The 20,303-nt window shown below is 43.2% G+C and overlaps 1 protein-coding gene across 1 annotated transcript in view; it reads right to left on the bottom strand.

Moving 5' to 3' along the window:
* Nucleotides 1-20,303, bottom strand: part of STOX2 (storkhead box 2) — a 112,492-nt gene that overhangs the window by 12,107 nt on the left and 80,082 nt on the right. Inside the window, exon 2 of the mRNA XM_023220932.2 lies at nucleotides 3,543-3,695. Within this exon, the coding sequence (XP_023076700.2) occupies nucleotides 3,543-3,695 (153 nt within the window). The remainder of the gene's footprint in view (nucleotides 1-3,542; nucleotides 3,696-20,303) is intronic.

The raw sequence follows: 20,303 nt of genomic DNA on the forward strand, positions 1-20,303 counted from the left end.
GCCTGGCTAATTTTTGTATTTTCAGTAGAGATGGGTTTCGCCATGTTGGCCAGGTTGGTCTGGAACTCCTAGCCTCAAGTGATCTGCCCACCTCAGCCTCCCAAAGTGCTGGGATTACAGGTGTGAGCCACCACAATCAGCCTCTATGTATTGCTTTAGTCCTGCAAATCTGACAAACTGTCAGAACAGAGAGCACGTGGACCTGTTCTCTATGATAAGCACTTTTAAGTGAAACCCTTTAATGAGCCTCGTTAGATTATTCTTGTTTGTGAAGAACGCTGGCTGAAGAATTCGATAAGAGCTGACATAAGGAGAGGAATGGGAGACAGAACACAGTGTATGTAATATTAATATTCTCCAGCAATCTCTAAATAGTCAAGTTCAGCTCCATACGTAGCCTTATAGGTCTATCTCTATGTCCCTGAAGACCAGCCTTCCTCCCAGAAAGATTCAGTTGTAACAGCTTAACAGGTACCAGACCAATTTAAATGATCATTCTGGATGAATGGATGTGTAGTTATTTAGAAATATGAGAAGCAAGTATTATTCTTTATAAACCTTTTAAAAATATTCTTGATTCTGTAATGGAAACTGAGAGATAAAAGTTGTTGAGTTGGTTTTCAAGAATTCAACCAACTTTTTTTCACTTTTATAGAAAAGTGATAAAAAGTTTTAAGTTTTGATGTATCAGAAATTTTTACTAGACTTTTCACTAAATTTTCTTTAGAATATGGATACCCAAAACAAGAAAAGAAGCCAAATTCTAGACTATACTTTTGATTCATAAAATATACATTAAATATGAGATTCAAATATTTTAATAATACTTTGGCTCAAAAACTTTATTTTTCAGTAGTAAGATATAAAAGAACTAAATACTTTATTCTTGTCTTTAAAAAATATAAATATGATCTTTAAATTCCTCCAGAGTTTTAGCACTGTCATGAAAATACGATTTTCAAGTAGAATTTAAAGGGTTAGGTTTTCTAAAATATTTTCTTCTGCTATAGCTTAAGTGATAGCAAAAGACAGACAAAAAAAAAAAAAAAAGCAAAGGAAGGAAGGAAAGGAAAGGAGAAAGGGAGCTGAGAAGAAAGGAAAGGAGAAAGGGAGCTAAGAAGAAAGGAAACAAGGCAGGCAGGCAGGAAACAAACTTTGATATTTTATGAAATACAGTTTAAAATCTGGAGCTATTGCAGAACATAACTTTAAATAGTTACCACCATGCCCTAGCCCAGGGGTCAGCATACTTTTTCTGTAAAGAACCACGTAGAAAATATGTTAGGCTTTTAGCCATACGACCTCCATTGCCACTACTCAACTCTGCCACTATTGCATAAAGAGCCAAAGATCATTCATGAGCAAATGGGCACGGCTGTGTTCCAATAAAACTTTATTTACAAAAACAGGTGGTGGGTCACACTAGGCCTGCAGGTTAGCAAACTCCTGTGCTAGACTCGGGTTTGTATGGTGTCCCTGCAAACTTCTGAGGCTGACCAATGAGTCATCAGTGTCACACAGAAGAAAAAGCTCCTCCGTCTGTCTGAAAACCAGGGCCTTGGGATTTAAGTTCCCTTGCCATAAAAGCTAGCAAAACAGTTATTCTTTCAAGTACAAATGACCTATGGATTACTCCACAAAGCATTCCAAGTTAGTGATATTGTTATCAGCTGCTTGGCAGTGAGGAGCATCTTACTATTACACACTGGCTCTATGTTCTTTCCATTCTTTATAGTTCAAAAATGGGTGGTATGTAAGCAACTTTAGAAATGCCGTGTGATTTCTCATGAAGCTAAATAAAAATACAAGGATTTAAAAAGCTGCTGGGTTGTTCAATGTCAGAAGTGGCTACGCACTCGCAGGGCAGAAAGCAGGTCCCTCCTCCAAGACCGTCATGTTTGCCAACACTATCTGTCCCCACTTAGGTGGCTCTCACCTGCGATTCTGTTTCTCTCACTACTGAAAGCAAAGGGGTTTGCCTAGGACTTAACAAAAAGAGATAGGCAATCAGATAGTGGAGACGATTCAGAGATAATAAAATGCTAGAAAGCTTAAAATAATTTGTATGTTGCAAGGGTGGGTTCATGTTAGAGATTTTGAACCATATACATATTCTCAAACATAGTAATTAGAATATTGAAAAAGGATGAAATATCACAAGGAGAGGGAGAAAACGTTTCTCTGGGACACAAGGAACAGCAGGGAAACCAATATGGTAGATAAGATCTCTACTCAGCTTAGAACTAGTCCTCCCGTTCTCATCCCACGTGTGGAGTGCACTTCCCCACACCTTGACTTTGAGTTTAGCAGGTTTGCTTTGGTCACTGCAATGTTAACGGGGTTGGCATGAACAAAGCTTGAAGAGCCTTCGTGCAATGGGCTTGTGCTCTGGTGCCTCTGACATCCCACGAGTGAAAGAGCTCTCCATTTGCCCCCTTTTCTAAATAGGATGGGTACAGCTGGAGCGAAACTACCCTGCCGGGCCCCCCCGGATCCGCTGACTCCTGGGGAACCCACAGAGGCAGGACTGAAATCTATGCTTGTTGCCACAGGCCTTTGATGTTCTGTAGTTGTTTGTTACCCAGAATTTTTGTAGCAAAAGCTAACTGATACAATTAACAGCTATATTTACTAAGATCTCCTCTAAGTTGAATGAAAAATATATCAAACGTTCCCTTTTAATATAATCTCTATTTCAATCGAGAAACAGGCTGAGTCCACACCAGGTTGGTAAACTGGTAGCCTGCTAATGTATTTCATTTGACTTGCACGTTGCTGGCACACAAATGTTAAAATGTATACACACATACAATTGTCAATATTTAAGAAACGTAGAGATTTCACGTAAGACCAGATTTCCAGATTCTCTTGAAACATAAGATTGGCAGCTTTGGCAGGATCTCCATTTGGGGGTGGGGTGACAATACACTGGCTCTCTTGAGAGACGGTCCTGCATCCTGCAGCTTGTCACCCTTCCTAACGCCCTCCAGCACGGAAAGCATCAAATGCCACTCACACAACGGCTGGGCTGTTGCCTCCTTTTTATAATATTTAAGAAAAAAGTAAATATTTTATTTTTTAAAAATGAAATCCTAATTTATCAAATATTATTTTCCTAAAACTCATCAAGCCATGACACAAATAGGTCAGATATGTTAATTTTTGACATGACCCTTTCTGCAGTTTAACTCCCCAGGACTAAAGTTTTCAGCTGTTGAACCCTCACGTTTGTGTATTTAAAGATTAGATTGCAAAGAATGACTGGAGTCCTGGTCATTTTTGCCAGATTCTTCATGAATTCTGAATTAATTTCTTCCCTCTCGGTGCCAATTTAAAAAGTATTCCAGCTGAAGCAGTTAAGTTATTTTTGATGTCATGCAGGTGCCTGAATTTTTAATTACAGAAGTAAGGAAAGCTTCTGGCCAGTTTTGGGGAAGGGTTTTTTCCTATTATCTTTAAAGATGGGCAGAACAGTCCATGTGAAGTCCTAGAGTGACCAGAGCACACGCCACCTGGAAAGCGCTCCGTTCCCACCTCGTTACCTGGGAAACACGTGGTCAGGTGTTCCATCAGTGCTTCTTGCGTGACAGGTTTTCTTGCCGAGTTCATTGCCGAGATGGCCAAGCAGAGGATTTCCCCGAGTGGAATAAACTGAGACTGACTGATGGGAGACATACTGATTGGTGATACATCACCTGCGGAAAGACAGTTTTCAAGTGAGCGGTTCATTAAAAGCGCCGGTCGTCTGTCAGACACGCACCTTCACCCGTGCACACCCCTCCCACCCTCACGCGCCCACCCAGCCCTGGTCCGATGAACACAGTCAGTTCCGCACACAGAACTGCTTGCCACTTCCACCCTGAACACAGAAGCCACCGCCAGTTCCACTCAGGTGGAAAGACTTCCGCACGCAGTGGAAGGTCCTACTGCCTCGACACACAAATAAAACCTCCCTTTAACATCTGAGATCTCATTTCAATAGTCCTAGTACTGAAAGTCTTGCAACAACAGGCTTTTATTTCCGTTTTTATTAACTTGGAGCTGATTTATTTAATAACTGCCATTCATATCCCAACAAACTGCATTAGTGTAACTTGATGATTCATTCTTTCAAACACTGAACGCCTTTACGTCTGCTGGGGGTACAGGAGCTGCAGAGACAGAGTGCGCGCCTCTCCCCAAACACCTCTGCCCTCAGCTTCTATTTAAGTGGAGGAGACAGACAAGTAGCTCAAAGTTCCCAACGTTGTGTGGCAGGCGCACAAGAGAACAGAACAACACCTGGGAGCTGAGAGAGGGAGGATAATGGCACAGGGAGGTGAGGGTGGGGCTCAGAAGCAGGAAGTTCCAAGGTTCCACCAAGGAGGTGTAATCTGAACCCAGTGCTCAAGAGTAGGTGTGTCCTGTGGAGCTGGGACCTAGAAGCAGATGTTCTCTGGGGCACAGAAGAGAAGGGGTACAGGTAGGTAGGGACGACCATGAACAAAGAGCTGAGTGTCCAAGCTCTGCATTCTATGAGGGGTGGTGAGCCGTGGAACGCCAAAGGCAGGTGTGGATTTCAGAAAGATGACTGTGGTGGTCGTGGGGATGATGGCCTGGGAGGGGTGGGAGAAGGCAGATTACAATTCCCTCAGAGATTGTGGCCTGCTGCACACTAAAAGGGCCCGTGGAGGCAGGAGAGGCTGAAGAGCCCGCATCGGAGGGGTAATGGACGGTGACTCTTGAGATGTCAACCTACAATGCAAATGTCTGTCTTCATTTCTCGTCTTTATGCCACAGTGCAGTGATTTTCCAGCGATGCTCCAAGGATGCCTAGAATTTCCTGGAATATTTCTGGTACAGAGGTGCCCCCAGCAGAAGCAGAGGCTGGGACAGCAGGAAAGCCAGCTTCTGTCACCTGAGTGCCACCTGTTTTATACCTGGGGTTCTCCAAGGTTGCACTTGAAAAGATGTCCTACACAAAGAGGATGCAAATTATTAACACAGTAGAACACAGAAGGGCTCACGGGGTCTGTTAACTTTCTAATCTGATTTCCTAAATGTACGCACATAATCTCTCCGTTTTTGTTTCTGAAGCATGTAATAAGCTACCATGGCTGACCAAAACCGAGACTCGGTGGGCCTGTGGCATTAAGTAACACCCTCCCCGACAAGGTGTATGGCTGCTCTGGCGTGGACCAGCCTCCTCACTGTCACGTACTTAAAGCGGTGCCCAGCTATAGTTCCCAGTTTGCAGGAGGAATGTAGAGTCCCTGCTGCTCTGATGGGCTAGACAAGAAATGGTTTGCTAGACGAAATCGGGCAGCTGGGCCTGGGATGGAGATCAGCGTGTGTGGGGAGAGTCCGGCAGGTGCCTCGGACAAAGCAGCAGGACTCCAGCGCCCAAGGCCCGGGCCTCACCCCCTTCCCAAACCCAGTGCAGTTCAATGCCCCCCTTTCCCTGGACCACATGCGGCTCCCATCAGCTCTACTGTAGCTCCACTCTCTGCAAGATGGATATGAGAAGGATAAGACATTGTCCCAGTGGCCAGAGGGAGACAGGAGCACCCACATCCAGAAAAGGAGGAAGAGAGAAAAATCAGCAGAAGCCAGGAACTGACCTAGCTCAGAAGCCACACATTTCTGGGGCCTATGGGTCATAGGCATCATAAAGAGACGCCCTCGGAAAAATTCTTACAATATTTTGTGGGGCAAGAGCAGGCGAGAGTGAGCGTGAACTTGGGCCCATTTTGGGGGATGTGAGTTTCACTCATTGGCTGGTGAACCTCAATTCATAATGGTGACTCAAAAGTGACCGAATGATGTGGGCTAGGACCACCTCAGTGGGCAAGTTTGCAACTGCCTAGAACAATGTATTTAAATCTTAAAGAAAAGACTTGTCATATCCTTTCCCCCCCCCCCCCAAAAAAGCTGTTTTTGTTTGTTTGTTTTGTTTTGTTTTGAGACAGGGTCTGGCTCTGTGACTCAGGCTGGAGTGAAATGACACAATCATAGCTCACTGCAACCTTGAACTCAAGAGATCCTCCCACCTCAGCCTTCCAAATAGCTAGGACTACAGTCTGGCCACCTCTTAAAGAGCTGGGATTACAGGTGTGAGCCACCATGCCCAGCCCAAACAAAGTCTTATTCTAAAACCTAATGTGGGTTGGCTGTGATGGCTCACACCTATAATCCCAACATTTCTAGCAGTCAAGGCGGGCTGATTGTTTGAGCCCGGGAGTTTGAGACCAGCCTGGGCAACATGACGAGACCCCATCTCTACAAAAACTACAAAAATTAGCTGGGCATGGTGGCACATGCCTGTGGTCCCAGCTGCTTAGTAGGCTAAGGTGGGAAGATCGCTTGAGCCCGGGAGGTCGAGGCTACAGTGAGCTGAGATTGCACCACTGCACTCCAGCCTGGCCGACAGAGCAAGACCCTGTCTCTAAATCAATAAATACATAAGAAATATGTAAAGACTGGCTGAGCGCTGGTGCGAGCTGCAGCGGAGGTGGAGTTGGGAAGTTCACCTGTTTGGCCCCGCCCTCTCCACAGCAGGCCCTACAGCTCAGGCATAGACAGTCTGAGACACTGGCCTGTGGTTCCTTCTCTGTCACTCCACCTCCACTGGATAGGACAGGGCACTGAGGCCGGCTTTCTTACAGAGTGATAAGTTAGCCCCTGAAAGTCACCCGGGATGATTTTAAAAGTCAGATGAAAAGGAAGATAGGATCACGGGCAAAGAGGGAGAGGACCAATGCAGATTCCAGAACCTCTGGACTTGGGTATCACTTGAGAGGTCAATACCTTCTAATGTGTGCCTATTATATAACTAAGAACATCTCAGAAGATGAAAGATACTAAAATACTAACTATGATCCCCAAAATGCAGGTCGGACTATTTCCAGATTTTTGTATAGGTCATAAGAAGAAACTCGAACCCTCTGTAAAAAAAAAAAAAATGACTATTAGCAAAATTAACTGCTTAAGTTTAGGTCATGATTGTCCTTACGGATTTAGCTGAAACAATTTGTTTGGTTTCACTGCCATATTCTCGGTTAATTTCTTTTCATTCATTGCAGCCAACTCCAAGAGGCAGCATGCTTTAAGTGCGTCTGAATGGCATTTGCTTTGGAAAAGTTCAGTTTCACTATAATAATGAATATGGGCAGTAACTTTTAACTCAGAATGTAGAACAAAATGGAATTTGGATGTTCTAAATCACTGTCTCCACCTCATCTCATTTTTGTGTTGCACTAAGATATATTCCTTTCAACTCCTTTCCCATCCCCAAGCCCATCAGCAATGCTGTCTACACCCTAATGCTGCCTGGTCTGTCCCCTGGATTCTATCCCTGGAGCTCCCTCAAACTGCCATCATCTCTCACCTGGTCCATCATAACTTGATGATGTTCAGCCTTCCCTCCTGCCTCCAACACTCCCCTCTCCACAGAGCAGCCAAGGTCCTCTTAGGAAAACAAAAAGCACACCACTTCCCTGCATAAAATCCTCCAGGGACTGCCTACTGCACTTAGAAGAAAAGCTGAATTCTTTGGTAGGCCTACAAGGGCCCACATGGTCTGAGCCTGTCCACCCAACGCTAGGACCTCTCCCCACCTCCATCCTTACGTGCCACTCACAACCTCCTCTATTCTTTGAGCATGTCAGGCATTTCCTCAACTCAGGGTCTTTGTATTTTTTTGTGCCCTTGGCCTGGGATGCTCCTTGGGTCGACCTTTCAAGACTGGCTTTTCATGCTTTAGGTATGAATTCAAATGGCACCTCATCAGAAAGCCCTAACCTGACTGTCTGGTCTACTGCTGTTCCAACACAGCCGAGTTTATTGTCTTCTCTCCCTGCATGTGTGCACGTGGGTTTGGTTCACTGGTTTGCTGTCTCACCCACTCGAATGTAAGCTCCGTGACAGAAGGCAACGTGAATGCCGCATTCCCAGCACCGAGAATGATGCGGTGCTTACCCAACAAATATTTGTTGAATGAATGAATATCCATTTTTAACATTTTAATCCAAGGAATTTCTTAGTAATCTTAAAGGATTATAATTTTATTAATATTTTTGCTAAATAATAGCAAACAAAAAGAGAATAAGTTTAGCCATGCAATTTCTAAGACTCCCCCAATTAACTGCACGAGCAATAGTCCTCCAAACACAGCAGTTACTATAGAAAAATAACTTTATAATACAACTATTATATAGCAATAAGAAATTAAAAATTAAGAAAAACGAGTAGATTTTTTAAAAGAATAATTATATATTAAGTGAAGTTTAGAACATACACTTAAGATCTGTATTAAAGGAATCACAGGTGTCTCTCAACACAACATAAACATTATTCAAGTTTACCATAATCTTCTGTAGATCTTATATAAACCTGCTTAATGAGCCAACTAGTCATATTTAAGACCAACATGGCACATGTATACATATATAACAAACCTGCACGTTGTGCACATGTACCCTAGAACTTAAAGTATTAAAAAAAAAAAAAAAAAGATATGCTACTAGAAAATTCTTGCAACTACTGGACCACATTTATTTCTTCAAAGAAGAAAAAACAGAATGTAAGTACTGCTAAAATATTGTTGGTCATGATAATCTACATAATCTACAGAAACTACCATATTTTGCATGAAGTGTGAATTATAACTTACTTGTCTATAATTTATAGGATGGATTTTTCTATCGTCAGAATTAGTTCAGAACACATTCATAACAACAACTCATCTTAAAGCACATTGGCACTTTGTCAGCTACAAAATTCTTTCTAAACTGCTATAATTCCGTCCTATTGTTCTAAAAAAGAAGGAGTAGATAGGTTTTAGTTCAGCTTTATTTTCTTACGAACATCCATTTAAGTACAGTCCTCAGAGAACTTTTTGTCAAATCTAGGCTGTTTCAGATAAAACCAAACTCGGTGTCCTGGACAGAGGAAGCATTCCATAGATTTTTAAGTGAGCTTAAAATGTGAAAAGACATGAAAGGATTACAATTGTAAGTAAACTTCTGTTTTAAGAGCATTTAACATTTAAAATGCATGAGTGAAAACGTGGACACTGCTTTCATGTGAGGTCGTTGTCAGCTGACTGGCCTGAAGAGAAACAGCAGCCGGGTGGATGATGAGGGGCGTGGAAGACGGACCCCTCCAGGAGAGGCGGAACAGCCCAGGCAGCCTGGGAGGCAGCACGCCGAGACCAGGCAGCGCAGGGAGCTGAGCCTGGGGAGCTGCGGCAGGTTCAGGCTCCCCTGGGGCAGGCTGGTGGTGAGATACAGAGAAAAATAGACCAACCAGATCCTGGCTGACAAGAAGGCTTAGATCTTATTCTTGATGCTGATGGGGCACTGCCCATGTTTTCATGCAGACAAAAACACATGATATGCTTGTATGAGAAAATCACTCTTGTGAGGAGAAAGAGCTGGTGACTCCTAAAACCGTTCGCGCAACAGACAACAGGCAGAGGTCCTGCAGATGCCAACCTACTCTTTGATTGTCTACAGCTAGTCACCCCTACCTCAGGAAATAGCTTTATCAAGCACATCCATTTTCACTATTTAAATCCCTCTGTCTACTTTCCCCATCCAACTTTTGGCCCGTTACTTTAGTTAGAGTTATTTCAAAAAAAACTCTCTCTCACATAATTCATTCTTTCAAGAAATATCCGAATTCCTATTATACATCAAATACCTTTAAGCACTCAAGTTCCAAAACTGTTCTTATCTTGGTTCTATTTGTGCAAAAAAAAAAAAAAAAAAAAAAGACTGTAATAAAGCCCTGTCCTTTATAAACGGCATTTTCACTTTTTGCAGTCATTAATTGAGGTTCCAGGAACTTGTCAGCCTGTGCACACGCAGGAGGCCAGCACCGCTCCTGGGATGTGACTTTCACAACAGTTTATACTCTCTCCTTCCTGGGTGACATCCGTAGCTTTCCAAAAGATACCTGCTACAGAAGCCAACATAAAACTATGTCATTCCATCTTAAAGCACCCATCCTCATACAACTGTGGAAGAAAAGGAAAGCCAGAATTTCCCCAGGTGAACTGCATCACAGCGAACAGCGTGGAAAGTACCAGCCTCCATCCTCTATCTCAGCTTTCTTTAAATAATTTTTTTTTCAAGCACCAACATTCCATAAGAATTATCTTGTTTTCCTTTTAAGGTACTATTTTTCATTGCAAGTGTGAATGTAATCTATCCTCTGGGTTGAAGAGTTATCTTTGACATTAATGAAGTTCTTGTACCAAAACAACTCACTCACAAATGCGGTTCTGAAACTGTACTAGTTTATAATTGGGAAATTCCCAGTATACAAAAAGCATTTGAGAGATATTTTGGTAAGTATCCAGTCTCTTAAAACAAAATACAATTATCCACTCTGTGCCTGTTTCCTCATCTGTAAAATGAGAGTTTGGATGAAATGATTTCAAAGGTTCCTTCAGGCTCCTAAATCCTATGATCCTATATCAATGCAGCAGAATTCTGGCATAAAAGCATCATATAGTACGAACGTCTAGCTCTGTTTCCATCATGCTGGGGAAACTATTTTAACACTCATCTGATCTGAAAAAGTTAGGCTTTAATTTTCAAAGAAATGGCTCCATATACTGGCTAGTAATTTTTTTTTCCTTACAATAAAGGCTTCATCATTTTCTCTTTCTAAATTTAAAGTCTTGCTCAGCTTTGTTCCTCAGAACTAATGTGTGCCCCCTTTTGTTCTCTGTACTGCCAAAATTAACACTCAAGTTAAAATTATGGATGCCAATAAAATCACCACAAGTAGTGGATATTGTGATTCCTCATAAAAATAGTCAAACATGTCTGTAAAATGCACTATGGGCATGGCGACAACAGAACTCTATTCCTCTCAACAAACTCTTCAGATTCATTTGCCAGGTGTTATATTAAATGCTCTTGGGCTTGGGGAAATCACCCGCTTTCTGAGGTTACAGTTAAGTGAACAACTTCTCGGATGCAGCGCCTCAGACAAATCTTGTGTTTTACAATTTAATTCAATTTATTAATCCCAATTTTATGTATTAATGCTGTTTGGTTCTTTTAACAGAAGGCCTACTACAATATTTTTTAAAAAGCTCTTCTAAAAAAAACACACACACACACTCACACATACTTCTTTTCTGTGTGCTCTCTGGAAGACTACAACGCCCATATGGGGGGCCAGAGTAGACGGCTCCCGTGACCTCACATGCTCCTGCGTTTTAAGCAGCTTTCCTTTGAAACCAGATTACTATTCTTGACTTTCCAATGTTTGTATTTGACATTCAGAAGAAAACTGGCAATGAAAAGGCACTTTTACTAGTTTACTGTAGGTTTGTTTCAAGTGCCACTGATTTCAAAAGTTGAAGGCTGAGCCTGTTGGCAATAGTCAACTGAAGGAAACAGCATATAAAAGGAATTTTAGAATATTTAGAGATTCTATAACAACTTTTTAAACGTTTCCTAATGCTTTCCTTCAACACCTAATGGGTATCTTAAAGCAGGTCCAACTCCTAAGCTATTATTTGAGTAAATCATTTTAATCAAAAGAGAGTGTAAACAGAAGACACTCATCAATCATACTGAAATACTGGTGTCCATTAGCTATTCCTTACTAAGAAACTTCTAATGGGAGTAGAGTTAAACAACAGTAACCATGGTGGCTAAGGGCACCAAAAAGAATGAGTTAACGTCCCCCACATCACTCGAGCCTTTGTGCTGATCAGTCTGTGTAATGCCACTAGGTGAAGTGATGAGTTAATTGGCTCATTGGTCTACAGAAGAAACTCATGATCTTCCCAGTCCGCAACCTTTTGTGAGTCATATTAGCGATTGCTCTTGTTACTCAGATTTGACTAGAGGTAAAAAGGTTATCACAGAATAAGCAGAGACAGACAAGACAGACAGGGTAGTCAGGCAGAGAGGGGCCATCCACGGGCAGGGGTGGGTGAGAGCGCCCTGGCCAAGAGCCGCCTTCCCCATCACCAGAGGTGATTCCTGACATCTCTGATAGGAACGACTAAAACTTTTATTGGACCATTTAGCTATTTGCAAGAGATGTGTAGCAGAAAAGGTAGGATAGAAATATGAGCCCTTCCGTAATTAACGCCTTTGCTAAGGCTCCACACTATAACCTATCAACTGCGTCCAGGGTGGTATGTGTTAGGCACATGGAATAAAACCTAGCCGAATGCTTTTACACGGCAGGTCCTCAAACGCGTGTAGAATCAAAAGGTCCTACATACATAGACAAGAAGAGGCAAGGCCCTGCTACCTTACAAGATGTTTTCCAACACCAGCTGCCACTTGTGCTCCAGTCCTTCAACCAGAATGAAGTTAAAGCCATTTAGCAACAGGGATAAAATCATGATGAAGTACCAGTCCTAGATGACAACAATTAGCAAGATCTCCCAGATGTCCTGAAATTCTGTAAAGCACCTGACCAACAATAGCACCTGAGTAATACGACGTCTTCCTTTTCCTTAAGTGCATCACATAGGACAGAACATAAATTCCTATTTTAAGCCACCCTGTACTTCTCTTCCATGTTCATTCTGCAGCATAACCTGGCCTAACACTAGACATTAGATGCTCCAATTTCCACTGATGATATTTCCCAACTTCAGCTTATAAATCAGTCTAACAACTCTAGGTCACACATTCACTTTCCCTCCTTTTAAGTTAGAATCACCAGAGCTATTTCTCAGTCTTTGTGTTCTCTGCTTCATCAGTTTAGGGACGACAACAGTAGTGGGGCTGATTTCTGTAAAATATAATTGTAATAGGACAGGAAGGCCTAACTAAATAAACTACAAATATGGACAGGTTGACAGTTCCCAAATTACAACAAAATTATACTGATTGACTGCTACCAACCCCCCTAAAACTGAACACCCTCCTACTCCTTCCAGCTGAGATGAAGGTCATTATGAAAGGCCTATGTAAGAACTCAGAGGCATGAAAGAAAGGCCAGGGGATCAGATCAGATACACAGAGGAAACTTCCAAGTCTCTATACAATTAAGTAACTTTTCTCTCTTCAATTCAGCATTACAAGATGGTGGTAAAGGCCATGGGCTTTGTAGTCAAAACTTTAGGTTCAGAGCCCAGTTCTGCTCCTCATTGGTTGTGTGATTTGGGGCAAATTATTTAATTTTTTGAGTTTCAATTTCTTCTTTTGTAAAGTATACGTACTGATGTTTACCTTGTAGACTCACTGAGAGGATTAAATGAGATAATGGATGTTGAGTGCTTACCCTGTCCCTGAGACCTAATACATATTTAATAAATAGTAGCTAGTATTAAAAACATATTCCCTGGTTGGGCACGGTGGCTCACGCTTGTAATCCCAGCACTTTGGGAGGCCAAGGTGGGTGGATCACCTCAGGTCAGGAGTTCAAGACCAGCCTGGTCAACACGGAGAAAACCCATCTCTATTAAAAATACAAAAATTAGCTGGGCGTGGTGGCAGATGCCTATAATCCCAGCTACTCGGGAGGCTGAGGCAGGAGAATCACTTGAATCCGGCAGGCAGAGGTTGCAGTGAGCCAAGATCATGCCACTGGCACTCCAGCCTGGGTGACAAGGAAAGATTCCATCAAAAAAAAAAAAAAAAAATATTCCCCAAGCCCATCTAGATTTATCCAGTTTACTCATTTACCGTGTTTGAATTTCTACCAATGGAAAATTTGTTTGGTCCTAAAAATAAACCTTTTTAAAAAAACTAACATGTCTTTGGGAAGGTTAAGAGTGCAGAGTTCTTTCTTATACTAATATACTTTTCTTATACTAGTCTTTCTTATACAGAGTTCTTTCTTATACTAGTAGTATACTAGTTCTTTAATCAGATCACTTTAATCAGATATGTACAATACCTAGCATTTGGGACGCATCTCCAGGCTGGGAGTGCACACATGCATCGCACTAGAGACTCTGGAGAGAAAAAGGCAGTAGAAGATGGGAAATAGTGTGGATAGAGAGTTACAAGGATATCAAAGGATGTGGACCTATTTCAAAACTTAGGTTGGGCCAATCCATTACCTAAGAAAGGGAAAGGAAACTCAGCACTTAAATAAGTAGTGTTAGTACTACAAATCAGTGACACTAGAAGTTAAATAATTTCTGATATGACTTGAATTATTAGTAACCATTCTGGCTCTCTTCTAAGGAAAATGTCCTGTAGGAGTCAAAAAGGTGACTTTCACATGAACTTCCCGAACTCCGCATACTCCTTATAACTTAAGGATGGCTTGTCCAATACAATTCAAGTAAACCGTGATCAGTGTCCGTATTTGAGGGCCTCACATGCTCATTTGTCCTTAACGGTAACAGTTCTTTACAAGCAGAGTAAGGCCGCTTTCCCGGCTGTGACACTGCCTCAAGGTAAGAACCATCACAACTTCTAGAGTGGTATGCATGACTCCTGAGGTCCGCCTTAGCCTGAATATACCCTGTGAAGATGAAGATTCTTAAAATTAGCAAAACCAGATCATTCTAACCCTCTATGACAAAAAAAAAAAAAAAAAAATCCTGCTTTTTAAATTGCCCCTCTTCCTATTCAACTATTTATTGAAAGGTTTCCATGTGTAGGGAACTGCTAGGAGATGTAGAGAGCAGAAAAAAGCATAAATCTTGATCTCTGCCTTCAATGAGATTACAATTTAGGTGGTAATACAAGATATACATGTGTGAAAATATAAACAATCATGAAACATACACACTGCTGTTCAAAACACACTTAGAAGAGCTATAGCAAGAAAACACATGAATGACTAGAAAACTAATTCTATAATGGGAGTTTCGAGGATTTAGAAAGGACCTCTTGTTGGGATGATTAGGGAGAACTTTCCAGGGGAGAGAGATTTCGAATAGGTTTTAAGGATGGGTAGAATTGATGGGTGTGAGGACATGATGGAACTATATTTGCAACATACCGCGCTTGTGTTTTTTCTGACCAAACATCCTTTAAACCTGACTCAGCATCCTCAACGTTGTTCTGAAGATATAAACTGCCATGCAGAAAGAAGGGACCTCTGACAATGAAGAAAGGAAAGATGCTTTCTTTTCTTCTGTGAGAGGGTGAGCTATGGAATGGATGTGACTGCGAAGAGAAAGATGTTCAAGGGGTCTTGAACATCTGCCTTTAAAAATGTTCTAAAAATTCTTACCAATTACATACGGGACTCAACACTCTCAGAAATATCTTTAACAGTACTGAAACCATCCATGTGATGAGGTGGTAAAGCCATGCTTTCAGATGTGCCAAGTCTCACTTTGGAAATGAAGCATGTAATGTACTTTTGAGGACCAAAATTTACCATTTTGTTGTCATGTTTTTTTAAAAAGCTTTTGTGTGAAAAGCCCATGGATGTTGTAAGAAAACAGCTCTGTCATAATCTGAATCCTAAAGCAGACTATGATGAAATATGCTTACTTCCTTAGTAGTTAATAGCAGCCTCAATATGATGTTAGTCTTGGAAACAGTCCCTGGGCACATAAATCAGGCTTTCCTGGATTTTAGTGCATTGCATGTAGGTTAACAGGCCGAACAGTACACAAAATTTCAGGCACTGTATATTAACTGGTAAGAAAAAATGTCAAGGCCGGGCACAGTGGCTCACGCCTGTAATCCCAGCACTTTGGGAGGATGAGGCAGGCAGATCGACAGAGGTCAGGAGTTTGAGACCAGCCTGACCAACATGGAGAAAACCCGTCCCTACTAAAACTATAAAATTAGCCGGGCGTGGTGGTGCATGCCTGTAATCCCAGCTACTCAGGAGGCTGAGGCAGGAGAATCGCTTGAACCCGGGAAGCACAGGTTGAGGTGAGCCGAGATTGCACCATTGCACTCCAGCCTGGGCAACAAGAGCAAAACTCTGTCTCAAAAAATAAAACAAAACAAAACGAAACAAAATCCCCAGAGAAAATGTCAAATACTATTTACTGAATGCCTCCCTCAGAGCAGCGAGAGAGACAGATACATAGCTGAGGGAAATCTGGGGCAGTCTGATTCTTTCCTATTGGCAAATCCTGCTGCTGTGGACTTCCCGGTCCCTGTGAGCAGCTCTGGGATGATCCGTGCTGGTGAGGTCGTGTGTGGTGAGCAGCCCACAGCGGGAGGACCTGGACTGCCTAAGATTGAGGCTGGGGGAAGAGCAGAACAGCAAGACACTTCAGAGGACCGTGCACCCTCTTCACAGGTGGTGCTGACATTTCACCATATTCCTTTGCACACAACAGCTCTTGAAATAAAAGCAGGGGAAACCTACCTGACCCTTTCTGGACTGGCTCCATTCCCCAGGTAGCGTTGACGCTAAAGCCTGGTGCATGCTAGGGGGTTGCATCCAAGCACAAGAAGGAGCCAGTAACAGAAACGGACGTCCTAGAATCTGGAATAAGAAGAAAGAGTAAACTTTCAAGTCATAGTATCCTAAATGAGCATTTCGGATTGGCTACTGAGGGCCTGTGGAACACGACAGGAATCTGGTACTTTACCTTCGTAGATCTACTTTTTAAAAATGAGTTCCAGAACTCTCTGCTCTTCTTACAATTCAGGGCTTGAGGTACTGGTACAAGTTCAGTTCAAAAGCTGGCAAAAGGCACCTTAAAAAGGCTTTGTGAATGTACTTTGCTGGTAACGTTTTGAGGAGGGGGAAAAAAAGGAATCCTCTTTACCATTCTTTTATCTTATTTGCACGGAACAGCTGGAATCCTGTTCCATGCCTATCCCATACATCACAGCCACTTGCTGAGCCAACATCCCACTGCAATGCCTCGGAATCTGCAGTGTCACTCCTCTTCTGCTTGTTCTCTGCAAAGTGAAGTCACAGGGATGGATCAGCCAACCTGACTTCTCACTGCCCTGCCCAGAATCCTTTGTGAACTGAAATGAGTCATCGCTCCAAGAAAAGCTACAGCCTCTGTTTGTCTGTGCAGGCTCCTTTGTCTGTGCAGTGCGGAGACGCGAGGTCGGAATGTACCCCAGGCGAGGGGTGGCGAGGAGCACATTCTCCTCTCTAGGGGCCCAGGTCCCCTCCCATGCATTAGCACCAACTCATATTTTTTAATCATGAAAAAGGTAAAAAGGGCACATACCTCCAGATGCTTGAAGAGAGAACACACACATTAAAATTGATCTGGCGTCATATACTCACCAGTCCGTAATTAGAGACCTGCCACATTTTCCTATTTTTGTGTTAAGGCTGGCTTTGCATTGTGACGAAGGACGCATCTCCCTTCTGTGTGTAACAGGCGGTTCTACTGTACACTGTATCAAAGTTTAGCTGCAGTGAGCTATTTGTCATAAATTCCAGTTGCCGTGCAAGTCTTTGCAAGCCTGGGTCTCTTTATTGCCGACACGCAGCCGTCAGGCTCGCGGTCCGGGCAGCGGCGGAGCTCGCCCAGCACCAGCCAGCGCGGCTTCTGCCGCTGCGAGGAGGGCGGCGTTGGGAATGAGGTCACTGTGTCAGGAACTCGCTCTCAGCAGGAGCCTCTCCTGCGCTTACAACACAACTCCAGTCGCACCCAGAAGGAGAAGTAGGATTCATGGGACTGGGGGGTGGCTGTTTCCTCCGTCTTTTCTTAAAAATGCCTACGGCTAAGATCAGCACGGTGAAAATGATCCACGTATCTGCATAAAAATGTCCTTTTCATTGCACTATGGGTGCCACGCTCACCTGTGGACATGCATTTACACACCGACACACACACTCAGGGGAACTTATGCCAGCAGAGAAAACATTTAGTCTTTATTTAGAGTGCATGAAGCAACACGTAAACATCTCAGGAGGAAAACGGGGGCGGCACTTGAGAGAGAGGACAGAATGGAAGGAGTAGAGCAGCCACATAAAACCCACACAAAAATGGAGTCAGAGAGGCTAAGGAAACGAATCCCACGGCAGTGGAACTGCTACTGCCAAGCTCTCCCAAACGGAGTAACGTCAAAACAGGCACATCTTGCTGCCTCCACTCAGGATCCAGGTAACCAAAAAATTATCCCATTCTCAGAAACCCATAGAGGTGGGTGGCAGATGACTGTGCAGCAAATTCTCCCACATCCTCATGAATCCAGCAGCTCAGCTACCAGGGGCACAAAATGTAGGGTGCCAGTAAAGACGGGAAATGCACTGAAGCTCTTCGTAAGGCACCCCTGAAACTCAGAGTTGCAGGGGTCCCCATGTGGGTCTCCCGGCTAAAATCCTGGAAGCATCCTATTCTCTCCTGACTCTGGTGATTCAGCCTGTCCTCCAAAACCTACACCACAGAGCTCAGGCTCCGGCAAAGACCTCCCTGCGAGTTGAGTCCAAATCAGTGTCTCTTCTCACCCCTGCACAGTGACACCCATTCTGTCCTTGGGAGGCCACAAAATGTGTAACCCTCTTGTGCGCCATCACCCATCTGACAGCTACAGACACTAACCGGGTCCCTGTGCCCAGATCAGCTCTTCTCTAGTTACCCAGAGTCTGGAACACTTGGCAGGCACGCAGACTATCTATTCATCTACTGATCCACTGAGATGCTTGCTTTGAATGTTATTAAATGAAACGTCTTCCATGCCCTCAACCACCTGACGCTCTTCACATCCTCTGCCCTCCTGGGGTCCCCCCTTTGCTCTGGTCTGGCGTATCCATTGCCCTCCGATGATGTGGCATCCTCCTGCTGAGTCCTCCCTGTGGCACTATGTCCTCCCTGTGGCACTATGTCCTCCCTGTCCTGGACTATCTGTCACCCTGTGACCCTTGAGAACGTGTTCCACACCAACTGCTACTGCTGCACTTTTTAACAGCCTCATCAATTTTACCTTGTATGCTTGATCAGAAGCATATAAGGACATAGTAGGCCATAGATAGATGAAAACATACATGTTTGGATATTAGAAATTATAACTGCATTTTTATTATATGTTCTCATCCCTTTTCTTCAAGTATTTGTTTTTCTTTCTCCACTTATTTAACCAAATACGGTCTTGATTTTCCTTTCTAGTGTATGATTTCCTCTCCTCTTTGATAAGCCAGTAGCTGCTCATCCATGCCACAGATGGAGCCTAGGGCTCAGCACCAGGGCCTCCAACCAAAGTCACTCACCTTTCATCAAACCCCTTTAAGTGTGGCTGTGTTGTTGGTTATAAATCCACCCAAACGCACGCAATCCAGCCCATTCCTGTGGGGCCTGTTCTGATCACTGTGAGGTCAGACAGCGCGCCTAACAAGCACACACACCTTAAGAATGTGATGATGGACGCACAGAACAAATGTATTACAAATTCAGATCTAAATAGACCTATCTGTAGTCCTAGCAATGAAAGAGCCTCCTGGGAAGGCCTGGGTCACTGCACCACTTCCTGACAGTTAAAGACACAAGTTTCTTCTATAATCTATGAAAGGTTAAATATGTGGAGAAAGAAAAAAAAATCCAAATACTCAAAGAAAAGGGATGAGAATGTACGAATAAAAATGTAGTCATAATTTCTAATATCCAAGCATGCGTGTTTTCATCTCTATATGGGCCTAGTATGTCTGCATTTGGAAACTCACATAACCTTCAGAAGGACTCTGGAAGTTAAGTACTGGGGTGATCCCCACCTAAAGAGGGGAACTGTCTTCCTGAAGCTCGTAGAGCTGGTAAACGGCAGAGACAGGATTTGAACCCAAGGCAGCTGGCTCTTGAGTCTGTTCTTTCAGCCACTGAAAGTTGATTTTACCTTTTACCCTTTTATGTATGCTGTTCTACAGACTTTCTACATCATCTTCAACAACCATTGCTGTTGAAAGTCTGTTCTTTCAACAACACATGCTACCTCTTAATTATTAGAATAAAAAAGTCACTGTAAACAAAAAGTGTTAAAACCTGTATCTCAATTTTTAAATTTAAACTGAAGCCAATCTGCTTACTTGGCACACGGACCAATGAGGTAAGTTCACAGGTGGGGTCTCCCGTAGGAATTGCCTCTGCTGGGGTCTATGACCCCTGATGACTGCCCCCCAGCAGACTTTTATTGAAGGACCATGGGAAAAAGTATACATGGTCAGGCAAAACCACCACAAGCTCATCTTGCTGCCCTACTGAGCGTACGATGGGTTTCATAATGGACACCATTGGCCTCCACCGAGAAATAAAGACAAGAAAGGTCTGCTGATGCTTTAGATCTTGGTGTCTGACGGCAAGATGAGCTCAAGAATCACACGCAGCCGTCATTAGCAGTCCTCCTCCTTGCCCCGTGCCTCTTGCATCTTTGAGTAACAGCTTCGGTGTTACAGTAAAGATTTACAAACATCACACAGAGGACCGCAGAGGTGATTTGCTCAGTTGATGAGGT

This window comes from Piliocolobus tephrosceles, chromosome 3 (assembly GCF_002776525.5).
Source record: "Piliocolobus tephrosceles isolate RC106 chromosome 3, ASM277652v3, whole genome shotgun sequence".
NCBI classification, from domain to species: domain Eukaryota; kingdom Metazoa; phylum Chordata; class Mammalia; order Primates; family Cercopithecidae; genus Piliocolobus; species Piliocolobus tephrosceles.